The 13,541-nt window shown below is 34.1% G+C and overlaps 1 protein-coding gene across 2 annotated transcripts in view; it reads right to left on the bottom strand.

The window, feature by feature from the left end:
* Positions 1-2,124: 2,124 nt before the first annotated feature.
* Positions 2,125-13,541, bottom strand: part of LOC127881613 (inter-alpha-trypsin inhibitor heavy chain H3-like) — a 14,906-nt gene continuing 3,489 nt past the window's right edge. Inside the window, exons 6-17 of one of the 2 annotated variants that reach the window (XM_052429645.1) lie at positions 13,245-13,408; positions 12,453-12,569; positions 11,780-11,951; positions 10,889-11,514; positions 10,508-10,615; positions 8,731-8,803; positions 7,777-7,831; positions 6,797-7,071; positions 5,048-5,149; positions 4,717-4,807; positions 4,086-4,270; positions 2,125-3,849 (exon numbers count right to left, since the gene is read on the bottom strand). In XM_052429645.1, the coding sequence (XP_052285605.1) occupies positions 3,704-3,849; positions 4,086-4,270; positions 4,717-4,807; positions 5,048-5,149; positions 6,797-7,071; positions 7,777-7,831; positions 8,731-8,803; positions 10,508-10,615; positions 10,889-11,514; positions 11,780-11,951; positions 12,453-12,569; positions 13,245-13,408 (2,114 nt within the window). In that variant the 3' untranslated portion in view covers positions 2,125-3,703. Of the gene's footprint in view, positions 3,850-4,085; positions 4,271-4,716; positions 4,808-5,047; positions 5,150-6,796; positions 7,072-7,776; positions 7,832-8,715; positions 8,804-10,507; positions 10,616-10,888; positions 11,515-11,779; positions 11,952-12,452; positions 12,570-13,244; positions 13,409-13,541 lie in introns of both variants that reach the window. The other variant, XM_052429644.1, reaches the window with a different exon arrangement.

Here is a 13,541-nt window from a genome sequence, read left to right on the forward strand (position 1 = left end):
ATGATAACCCAGGAATGCTTAGGCCTCGGTTCATGAAACTTCATAGGTACACTGATCATGACTGGCAGATGACCCCAATTGATTTTCAGATCACAAGGTAAAACAGTGATTTTTTTTGCTCAAATTTACAGCCGAATTTCGGCTGCTTCCCAATCGCAAAAATACACATTTTTTCCCAAAATTTTGACCAAAATTTCCCAAAAAAGCCCAACTTCCAAAAAAAAAAATAAAAAAATTTTTTTTTTTTTTTTTTTTTTTTTTTTTTTAGAAAGAAGTCTCATATAACTTAATTATGATTTCTTAAATCTAGGTCTCAACTTTATTTTTTAAACATCTTACAAAATATATAACTTGAATTTAGTCATTTTTGTCCATAAATCATTCCCAAACTTGCCACTTTTATTGATTAAAAAAAAAAATTGACCAGACCTTTTCTAGAAAACTCCCTGAACATGCACTTAAAAACAATATCACTTCTGTTACTTATAACACTTATAACCCTATTTATAATGCTTATTTTTTCCCAATTTCATGGTTTATCGCGCTATTTTTCCCAATTTCACGGTTTATCGCGCTAATTTTCCCAATTCAAATGGCACAGGCTGTAACAAATTAAAGCAAAAAAAATCACTGTAAAAGGTCAAGGTTACAGTGACCTGAAGCAATAAAATGGTTTCTTACGTATGCACAAAATGGCTGCCACTACAACGGACAGCCCATTTTAAGGGGGGGGGGGCATGCGTGTTTTACAAACAGCCCTTGTTATATTTTAATTTATCATTGAAGTAAGAACATCCCATTTCATTACTTGTCAGTCAAGAACATTAAGGCGAGACTGAACCGGAAGCTGCTGCCAAGGTGCCTTCAAACGGCCGCACTATATATTAAAAATAAATCAATTGAAAAAATGGGCTCAAACGTTCAATCACATATCTTGTTTTCTTCACAGATCGAATCAGTTAAAAAAATTGTTTTCTCGTGCGTGCAGGCAAATTGAATACCCAGCGACCTTCAACCTTTGCATACCATTTGGGGCCGTAATGACCTACAAACAATTCCCTGGTTTCGATGGTGAAAGTTCTACGCCGAAGTTAGCTCAACAGGTTCCTATTTCTTATTCAGCTGAAAACAAACACGTGTTATTATTTGAAAATACTTAAACCAAAATATATTGCAATAATTTAAATATGTGTTATATCCAAAGTACAAATACAATGATTTTCATTGATATGTAGAACTATTTGGTTCATTACAATTTACTTTTTGAGTAAGAAAAAGTCAGTTCCTAAGTTGATTTGAATAAGGAGTAAGGAACAAGCTCCTTATTCCTTGTTCAAACCGAATAAGGAAGTGAGAAAATGCCAGTTCCTTATTCGATTTTAATAAGTTCCTAGTTCCTTACTCAAACCGAATGAGAAGCTGGGTTTTCATTAAGTAAAATTAATTAAAAACGTATGTAAAACGTATGAAAAAATAATATGCTTAATGACGAATCTACATATACAATGATTTGCTTGATTTGTTGTACTTTTTTATTGTATTATTTCAGTAACATTATGCCATTTCATTATCCGGATTGCGCTTGATCCTTTTTACTTTTCAACAGCGAACAAGGAACTTGGTTACCTTTTTTTTAAGCTGAAAAGTAACGTATTGCAATAAATATTTTAAATTTCCAACCCAACTATATTATGATTTTGATTTTTTTTTCATAAGAAAATACCAGTGCCTTTATATTGTATAATACTACTAGCGTTTATGGCCAAATAAAATATTCAGTAGAAATGTAATATAACAGAACACATCCATGTAACATAGTGTAAAAAACACATATCACGTTTAAAAGAAAAAATGCCCGAAAATGAGCGTCCGAAAAAAGGATTCGGAATAAGGAACTAACTTATAACAATTCAAAAACCTTTTCGAAAACTGTCCAATATATTGTGTTTTCTTAATAGATTTTAAAATCATCTTTGACATATCAGAAAAGACGGTAATGACATTCAAATGGCCCTAGTCTCGATAGTGATCAGCCCTACGCCGATGTTAACTCAACAGGTTCATATGCATTATTCAACCGAGAAAAAAAGAACTTGGTTATCATTTAAAAAAAGTAAATCCAAATACATGTATATTTTATTAATATGTTTAATAACGAAATTACATATACAATGGTTTTCATTGATATAGTATTCTTTGGTAAACTTGAATTAAGAAAAGAAATTGCAAGTTCCTTATTCGATTTAAATAAGGAGTAACATTTTGGCATGACCTTTGTCATTAAAAGATTTAAATTGATAAATGTATGAATTTAAACCAAATTGATCCAGTAAAAAACAAAAATCAAATTAAAGAAAGAAAAAAATAATCCTCACCTAAGCTCGAAACACTGACCCTTGGAGTAAACGTTTATCACTGTAACCACTCGACCATGTAAAAAAGATGTATTTCATACTTTATACAAGCAATGCTCGTAGTGTCACATAATATAAAGATAACAACAGAACATTACTAGTTATTCAATCTTTTCGCGTTTGAAACGCTTCATAATATGTTTTTAAATCGTCAAGAGATGCATATAATGGGTAATTCAAGCATATCAAATGTTCAATATTACGGTTTTCTCACATATATCATGGCTACAACGAAAATTTGCAAATCTGAAACAAGTTTATTCAATATTGTCAATTTACCAAAACGTGAATATGTCCCTTTAAATATTACAAAGTTGAATAGTACTGCAATACATATTTGGGATACACAACCTGCATTTACAACGATTTTCATTGATAAATAGGTCTCTTTTGTTCATTTTATTTTATTTGCAAATTTAGAAATGACTAGTTTTTTTATTCCATTTGAATCAGGAATAAGGAACTAGTTCCTTATTGCATATTTAAACCGAATAAGGATCTGGGTTATCATTAAACAACAAAAATAAAAAATGTAATGCGAAATATATTTTTTTATATCCAACCTTTATGTACAATATACATTTATATGTGGTGCAGTTTGGTTAAATTAAATATATAATTTAGTAAGAAAATTCAGCTCATTATTCGACTTTAACAAGGATTAAGGAACTAGCTCTTGTTTCCTTTTTCAGATATACAAATATACAATTATTATATTTATATGTGGTACACAGTGTTTTTTACACTTATTTTAGAAAGTAATTTTTGTTCTAACTAATCTAAGTAAGGAAATTATAGTTCCTTACCTGGCTTAAATAAAGAATGAGGAACTGGTTCTTTGATCGTTATTCAGTCGCGGTATAAATACGAAAAACTATTTTGAATTTACTAGATTGCATATTTTAAATCACGTTAATGTAAAATACGCATGTATTTTAATCAAAAATATAATTCAATAATACAGTTATGTCGATATACATGTACTCAAAATCAGACAGTTTAATATATCGTAGTTTTAAATGCTTCTGTTCCCTTTAAAAACTAATCGAAATTCATCTGATACACTCGCACATGTATTTTTGAACACTTTTTAATTCATTTTACATTAAAAAAAGTAAACAACGCATCAGTAAATATTTTCATAGAGATTATAGTGTACGGATAGCGAAGTTTCGCTGTTTGGTCCAAACTGACTGTATGAATCGCCATTGATAACCCAATGTATTTGAACATATTTGTTCTCCACTGGTACTGACGGACAAAATGGGTTCTAGCTTCAAAGTTCAAAGCTAGAAGTCTCCTTTCCAGCACTCGGCCGCTTTTTTGTCGGCCGGAACAAGCTCCACTGGTTGTCGCCCGGAGCTCGTAATGAGTGTTCCTAATTTGCTATTCGCCGGGTTGATTTCTACCTTCCACGTGTCCGACAAAATTTTACCTTTAACGAAACGTGATCTTATTATTATAGTTATTGTATGTATAAGGTATGTAACAATGTTATGGTATAGAGCAAACAAAGTCCATAATTGCTGATATATTTAAGACAAATATTTTTTATGAAATCGTAGAGTTTTGATTTTATCGAAGGCTTTGTCTCTTCAAATGGTCTCAAAATGACAAAATATTATGTGTAAACACCTTACACCGAGTACTTTGATTTTTTTTTTAATGTACCGATTTCTCCAATGTTCGTTAATGGCTTATTCCTTTCAGAGCGCCGCACTGTCATGGACGTTGTTTTCGATATTAATATAGAAAAAGCATCCAGATCCACTCGCATTTTCCGTTTTTTGCCCGATTTTGTGATATTCCACGGAACCGGTTCGTCAAGGAAAATTACCTGGTGTTCAACATTATCTCTAAAAATAAAATGTGCGTGTAGTAGTTCGTTCGCTCGGGTATATAAAACCTCGAGTTTGTAAGTTTCTACATAAGCTTGTTATAAATACATAAACATTTATTTATATAAGTAATATTAATCTCCAATGATGTATGCGGTTCAGATGTGTGTTAATAAAATAAAATAATTACGAAACGATTTTGTCATTTGAAGTTCTACACAAGAGAATTTAAGAAATAAATCTCTGTTCGGAAATATATAAACGAAAAAAATATAATTAATCAAGACATGCTTAAATGATTGGTGTAACTTTTTACAATCATTTGTAAATGTCGATACAAGTGTGTGTTGGGCTGACGCTTTATTCCTGTGTATTCGAGTCCGACCCAAAACTTACCAGTGCGGGATGGGATTGAAAAATACATTTACACCAAAAGAGTAACGTGTATATATTTAATTACTTACTTGACGATGGTGACATTTGCACGTCCGTGCTGCAGAATCACTTTCCTGATAAGATTATTCTCCAGAAAGGCAGTGAATGACAGGTCTTTTGCTGTTAATCAATGAAAACCACATATACACGTGAAAAACGAGTACCCATTTTTTCAAAGAAGGAAATACAAAACAATCTAATAATGAACAAATGTATTATGTAGAAGTTCTGGCACATTATTCGGCAATGAACAGTAAAACACGACTAATATTGCTTTAGGTTATTATTTACAAGTATTGCATTCTTGTTATATTTCGGTAAAATACTTGAACTATGGTTATCAGTGCTGTAATTGCATACCTCTATCACCATACAGTAAAACCTCTTTTTGTTTAGAATCCAAGTCTTTGCACAACGCTAGGTTTGATTTGCGCATTATCAGGTGCGGGTACTTGTCGCTATCTGCAAAAACAAATAAGAAGATAAAACGGTCATTGGCAATGAAAACAAAATATAGCTGAGTCGCATGTTTCATAAATATGCTTGATACAAAAAAACACAGCAACTATTGCGAAATTATTATTTATTTGTATTTTTTAGCTGACCAAAGCACATAGTGCTCAAAGGGAGCCTTTTAGGAAACCTTGATGACGCCATGCGTCTGTCCGTGCGTGAGTGCGTGCGTGAACTTAAGATTCCAACTACTTTCCTTCGCAACCGCCCGTCAGATATTCTTGAAACGTCTCAAGAATGACCTTTGGGTAAACATCTTGCAAAGTTTTCAAATTGTTGAATTCCATACATAAGTCACAAGAGATTTAAATGGATTAAACAATGGAAACTTATAAAATCTCTGAAACAACATGGACTATTTGTTTAATGTTTGATAAGTAACATCGTTAAGCGACCCGAGTTTGTTCAAATCGTGTCCCTGGTCACGAAATATCCTCCGTTTATGGGGTAACTTGTTTTCTTTATATGTATATAGTGATATTTTTTTAAATAAATCTCATCTGAACTTGCAAGAACCAGAGGTTTTATAGATGGTTTGCAATGTCATGTGGTGGTCTTCTAAGAATTTAATCATATTATGCCGTTTCATAATATCTGCCTATTTTAAAACGGGTTGTGGTTCGTTGTAAAAAAGGCCATAAGGGATATTTTCGGTTCCTTTTAGGCCATAGTGAAACATTTTTAACATGTCAAAAGTCACATTTCTATGCTCAGACGAAGTGGGAGGCGTTAAGCTTTGCACTTGTTCTATACATCCATCCGCACTTCCGTGTGTAAGTTCGTTTAGAACCTTGTGTTTACAACTTCGCATTTACTACTAAGTGGATCTTGCTCAAAGCAAAATGTTGCATGTCCTTAATGTGTAGATGATGGGCTGCGAAAATGTTTGCCACAGTTAAAGCTCTTTTTCTGTTTCTTCTGTTTCTCCTGTGTGGAGTTTGTCTTTTCAACGTCTCTTTATTTAACTACTGAGTGGATCTCGCGCAAACTTTCGCAGTTGACCAACCTTAAGGTGTCGATGATTGTAAAGAAAGCAATTTCGACTAGATTTAGCTGAATTATGGCACTTTGTCTTTTTTTCATCTAGATAATATATGGTAACATTTCGTTTTTTTGTTTTCAAAAAATTAATTACTTGATGGAGCTCGTTCGGACCTTCAAAGACTGAACAGTAATGATTGACAGTAATGCGTACATATTTTTAAAGAAAGCAAATTTGACTTTGTCGGTTTGGTTGAATTATTGTTCTTTTTCGTTATATCCACTGTAGACTATACAATTGATATATCTGTGTCTAAACAAGTGTTTTGTCGGCAGTTTCTAATACGCATTTCTAGTTTGTCAAATCTTCAGTTAACTGGGAATGCTCAGAACTTTTGTTTTATTGATATCTCGGCAAGTTGGATAATGGTTTCGAAAACAAAGCTGCTTATACCTGTTCAGGTTCTCGACGTCTCATGTAAGCGACAACTGACATTGTGGTCCTCTTGTTTGTTTTTAATGTTTGATTCCTTACAATTGTTTAGTCAATTAACTGAACAATGTAGTGGTAAATTACTTTAAATCTACGATCAATATAATATCAATATCACTTACTGCCTTTGCGCGTTCCTCCTCTTTTTTTGTTCCTCCTCCGTTTGTTAGGAGCTTTTGGTGGTTCAGGTTTGGTGATGTAACCTGGAGGACTAGGGGTGACATGATGCATTGGTGGAAGTTGGGTCCTTGTAAATCGTAGCTCAGGATCATCCCACGAAGGCTGAATGTATGAGTCATATAGCGACGGCATTCCCAGACGTCTGTGTGGTGAGCGCACACTACTTGACAAAAAGCTTGACGACATCGGGTCAACCATGGACGGCATCGACAAACGACTGCAATATTCAAGACATGCACATGATTTGCATAAGTGCGCTTTGCACGATAATAAATCTGTAATACTAGTAAAAATCGTTGGAATTCTTGAAATACAAGCAGGACATGACCGTAGATGGGCTAGTAAGTAGTCGGGCAATAGACTGATAAACAACCAACACAGGACCAAAGTTATGAATGGGATTTTAAGTAAAAATCAATGCACGAGAATGTCAAATGTGTATCAAAATTTGTTATTTTCATTGGTTTAATTGATATTCAACTGTCATATTCGATACATTATTTGCTATGTTCATGTGTTTAATTAATATTTCAGCTTACACCAGCCTGTATTTATTCGTCTAGAGAATTTTAGCTCGTTGGCTGCAGTTTGGAATACATACGCCATTTATACGCAAGACTTTACATGCATGATATTGACTTTGAATTCCTTCCATACAAAAGAGTTAACATTAACGCCCATCTACCGAAACATTAGAACGAGGACTGATAAGAACAAGAATGAACATTACGATTTAAAAATAAACCTAGATCTATGCATCGATATCACATAAATTCGGACTACAACTTCATCCATAAAACTTATTCTCGTAACCTAGTCCTAGATAGGATACGACATGTTAAAAGTTAGCATTGTACATAGTCTGTTGATACGTATAGTGATATTTTTAATTTCCAGCAATTTTACAAAAAGGTAATCGTACCCGGCCATGTTACCGGATCGACTGTACTGTCTGCCTACCACATGGCGGTGCTCCTCTGAAAGTTGAGCATTCACAAGATTAAAACGTGAGACTTCGGTACATTGTTTTGACATGACAAGATTGCAGATTGTTGACCGAAGAGGGATGTCATGTTTCAATTGCCTTCAAAATAACAAAATACATATACATATGCACATTTGTATTATAATTATTAAACCGGTAAGTTATTTTTTTTACTGATATAAACATCAATAGGTTAAATTTATTGCTAGTAGCTTCGTTTCAAATGTACACATTAATAACATTTAATTATAGAGACATAACCATTGTCATGTCGTTTTCAGTTTTGTCGAAAGTATATTTTAAGTATATATTCACATGATATGTTTTTTAGTTTCATTTACAAGAGCAATTCGATGAATCAGCAGAGTTACGGACTGTTTGCTGTTGCATCTTTGAACTTTTATTTAAACTTCGAGAGAAATAAAAACGCATTCACCAATTTCTTTTTTTTTTAATTCGTAAGTAAACATGTATATATTTCTATATTGATGCACATTTTCAAAAGATCAACGGATGTATGGCCCTATGTTAGCAATATTTGACATTTAAGTGCAACTTGTATTCCAATAAGTATACATTGAGTTGCTTTCTAGAGTAATGCAACGTTATGGGTAAAGAAGTAACATCATGGCAACTCTAAATGAGTCGCGTTCTGAGAAAACTGGGCATAATGTATGTGCACAAAGTGTCGTCCCACGACACTTTCCGCCAAAATTAGATTTTTGCTAAGAAGAGACTTTATTTAAACGAAAAATGTCATAAAAGCGGAACGTGTCGCCTCTGATTAGCCTGTGCGGACTGCACAGGCTAATCTGGGATGACACTTTACGCACATTCATTATGCCCAGTTTTTTTCAGAACGCGACTCATATGTACTGGCAATGGCGTCACTTGTTTCCTGGATGCCGCTCCTGCGCTTCAGTTCAGTCACTACCATCGAGGTGTGAGGCGTCACGAAGCCATACTGAAATGTCGAAAAATGGCCATAGTTATTATTGATCTCTCCACTTACAGGAAGGGACACATCGACAACGATGATTGTTGTATTATTTAAAATTGTAAGGCAACATAAATTTCCCAATAGTAACGATGCCTTGTAAATTGCATTAGATTAAGTGTACATTCAACTTAGGTGACGATGTATTTTAAATTAATTCAGATTATATAAAAATATTTATATAGTCGATGCATTATTTAATTATTTAACAAATTATTTTCGAGGATATAAACCATTGTATTTTTTAATAAATACCACCAAACACACGGACGCGACCATGCGATAACGATTTGTGTTATAAAACTGGTTGTTTTAACTAACGAAAATTTGCGCTTGCATCAAGCTGGAAATTGTGTTTGTGCTGCAACAAATTGTGATTATAAATAATATAACACAAAATGAAAACGAAACGAATTTAAAGAAACATTGACATATAGAAGTATTAAAACTCTGCCTATCGCACGTTTCGTATGACATTGATTGTTTGAATCCTATAGGGGCCTTAATGCTGAGAACGGACTTTAACACAAGTTTAATGCCGAGTTTAAAAATACTTCCAAAAGTGCCAGAATGTATATACAAACATTAAAATGTTTGTAAAATGTTAAAACTCAATATGCATTCATGCAATAAAAAGGCGACACCAAACAATGCTTAATCTTGAACAAAAACTTGTTTGAACAGGTTACTAAGTAAGATACACAACTCATGTAAGAAACGGAAACTTAAAAAAAGAACAGAACTTGTCATTGCATGCAACTTGCGTCAGTGGTGATATAATACGAATACTGCTTTTATGTTGGAAATATTTAGTAAAAGATCAGGTCAATCCCCTATTTATTTTCAAAAAAAGACCGACATATTATAACCCTTACAGTGCGGGAACCGAGTTGTGAAGGCCTTTGCAAACAGTTTGGATCCAGATGAGACGCCACAGAACGTGGCGTCTCATCTGGATCCAAACTGTTTGCTATTCTGATAGTATTCTTTGGAAAAAATCGAAGAAAATGCTAATTTTAGAAATTCAGCAGACGACATTTTAGCAGACGACAAATTACCCAGCATGCAAAGGGTTAAGTACATAATTGATGATAAAGACCAGCTGTTCTTCTTCTGAGCTGCTCAGTAAAACAACGCTCTGATTATGTGTGTTAGAGTTAGTTGAGTGCTCTGGTACTTCAGTGAAGTATGCTTTTTCCCTTAACGCAAGTTTTCGATAACAGGATGTGTGCTCTTCAAATACAGATTTTATGAGTCTCTACGTGGGAACATATTGCCGACAATGAGTTTGTTGTGAAAAAAAACTTGTGGGTTTTACCATGTAACGCGTGGCGTTTAAATCATATACCATTGAGTTCAAACACTTTTATCAGTTATAAATGTCGTCATTTTCCAACCTTTGCAACTAATTGATAAAATGCCTTTCAGTGGTTATCCAAACCAAATTATATTATTGCAATCAGTGATTATTCAGACCACAAACGACATTTAAATATTCGAATGCTATTTTCAGCTAAATGTTAGAATTTGCTCCGATGCATGTTTACTGTACACAATGCTTGTTCAGTAGGGACACATATCTAATAAAGCACATAGTTGAACAAGATAGATATAAGTAATCATAACAAGAGACTTTGATATTAAATTTTTAAACAATATGTATCTGCTTACTTTTAATGACATTCCGATAATCTGTTTCTTCAACGCATCGCTTTTTTCTGTGTCGATTGCTGCGACTTCCTTTTGTAGCAATTGTTTTATGGTAAGATAGGCCCAGATCTTTAAATATGTAATCCTTATAAATACATAGTCAATGAAGCATAGGAAGTCGAACGTCAAAATAGAATTACGTATTCAACGCAGGTACTGGTTTTTGTATTCTAATTTTCAGAGTGTACACAAATTATTTAATGATTAAACTCCTAAAATTACTATACGCATTTTAATACATATTTGAATTTGATTTTCCTTAGTTATGATAGCAAATATACTCGATCTTTAAGATATGTTTGTAAAAATCTCTTTGGATGACTGTATAAATTAAGACCAAACCTTCTCCGTAATTTGTTCATATACTCCTACGTGTGTCATATTTTCGACGCTATTCTCAAAGTCGTTCTCAGTCACTATGACAATATCTGACAACGAAATATCCAGATTCTCGTTGCTTTTCTTTGCAGTGTTGCCATTGACCCGCATTCTCAGCGTTGCCAGTTCGTGAGCTATGCTCGATCCCTCATACCAACCGCAGTTGACAATTTCCGATCCGTTAAAGTAGTTCATGTAGTGCGTCTGCGTAAGTTTCTGGGTTGGCGCGTCCAGGTATTGAAATGTTACGTTACTTAAAAGGGTGACGGCGATTTCGTTGTAGAAACCAGCAATCTGCATGGCGGCGTCTGAAGCCTCATAAATTTTGCGTCCAATGCCGTTATTCTGGGCGGCAAGTTTCTTCGTTAGAGTGTAGTCTGCTCTATCACCAAAAGCGAGACAAAATATTGGAATTTTGCCTTCGTTGGTCTTTTGAATGTTTGCGAGGATATTCGCTTGAACAATAACGCCTGCGGTGGCTTCGCCGTCCGTTAGGAACACTACGACGGGGTTTTTAGACTCGCGTCCGCTGGTGCCATTTGGTTTTAACAGTTCAATACCTTTCCTCAGCGCCATTTCAATGTTTGTCGCTGTGATTAAGATAAGTTGAAAACTAATTACAACTTTGTTATCTTGGTAAAATATGACATTATAAAATTCCAGAGATATCGCCTGGTGAAAACTAGTCAATCTCAATGTTATAACTAAATGGCCCACGTTCATTGCATGTTTACCTTGTTGTGATATGTTTCTCAATTTAAAAAAACCCTCAGAAAATCAAATAAACAAGTATTAACAAAATGTTTGATTTCTGAAGTACACTTTCATAAAGACATTTAATATTTTTCTACATACATCCATCTGATGTCAGGTTGTTCACATAGGCAAGCGCTCGTTCTTTCACGTCTTCGTCGTCGATATCGACCATTTTGTTCTCCCAAACCTTGAACTTGTCGCTGAAAGTTACGATATTGAAACTGTCTCCGCCATGCAACTGCCCAAGAATTGACTTCATTGCCTCCTTCAGCTGTTAAGAAAGGACGTTCAGGAAATTTAATTCAAAAATGTGTATTTGTTATTTATGTGATTCGCCGATTTTATGAGCTGAAAACTGTGAACCAGTCTGTACCTGTATTTATAACAGCAATCAAAGGCTTATTTGACTTTGCAAAAATTGAAACTATGTAATCTTATGTTGCAGTTTAATATCCTCCTGCTTTATATTTTAACCCTTTGCATGCTGGGAAATTTGTCTTCTGCTAAAATGTCGTCTGCTGAATTTCTAAAATAAGCATTTTCTTCATTTTTTTTCAAAGAATACTATCAGAATAGCAAACAGTTTGGATCCAGATGAGACGCCACGTTCTGTGGCGTCTCATCTGGATCCAAACTGTTTGCAAAGGCCTTTAAAATTCGGCTCCAGCGCTTTAAGGGTTAAAGATAAGTGTTCTGTATTGCTTAGACTGAATTGATAAGACCATTTGATTAAAAACCTAAATGCTTATAAAATGTGTACTTATCTGCCGACCTGTGTCATTTTTGTTCCCCGCATCGAGCCACTGACGTCAAGAATGAAGAGAACATCGTTTGAGACTGGCTGAAGGCCTTCGGGTGCAAAAAAGTGCACAAAGTACCCGTTCACTAGCTGTAATTAAAAAAAAATCTGATCCAGGCTTTCAAATGAAGATTTCACCGTATTCACAACCTTTGTGAAGGAATTGTGTTTAAATAACTCGAAACTCACAATCATGAGTATTGGAGTTAATACGATTTAAGATTATGTCCTGGCCTCACATAAGCGGCAGCGTCTATGTCGTTGCTTCATATTATTCATTTTTACATTTTTTTATTGGACGTAATTGTTTGTAACGATTGTCAATTACTTTCAACTTTATCGTTTTGTACATATATTTCGCAGCACCTTATGATCATTTATTTACATATTTTTATTAGACCTAATTGTTTGCATCGATGGTAAATTACTTTAAACTTTCTTCGTGTGTTACTAAAAGAATCAATTAAGTGCTGTAAGAATCATACGACCAATATCACTAAATACATTATTTTCGTTTGCATAGGTACATGTCGGTATTTAATTACCTGAGTTTAAGTACAATTAATTAAATGAACAAGTATATTTTTATTTATAACCACATGCTTCAAGTCGTGTACATCACACTTCTGTAACATACTCTAGTTAAAATAGGTGTATATATAATTTCATTTCGCTTTAAGAATTTTAAGGAATTAAAAAGTCAGTTAATGCATTGACATCACGCATGAATTTTGATTCATATGTATGTTTAAAAAAACACCCTACCAAGAGATCTCCGGCGTCCATTGACCGCTCCACGTCGTACTGCAGCACAAACTGTCCCGCCATACCGCTCTCTGACTGCATCGTCTGGAAGTCTAAACTAGGCACAAACTGAACAAGAGCCTCTTTCGGCGTGGGTCTGTTGATAAGAGTGACGGTGGACAAATCTGCAATAACGTGAAGTCCTTTTTAAGGCGCTATTCAGTGGTTCGATCAAAGAAGTATCACACCATAATCAGTTTTCATCAATGTAGACGATTAACACTATTTTAAATATTGATTTTGTCATACTGATCATAT

This window comes from Dreissena polymorpha, chromosome 5, assembly GCF_020536995.1.
Source record: "Dreissena polymorpha isolate Duluth1 chromosome 5, UMN_Dpol_1.0, whole genome shotgun sequence".
Lineage (NCBI taxonomy): Eukaryota > Metazoa > Mollusca > Bivalvia > Myida > Dreissenidae > Dreissena > Dreissena polymorpha.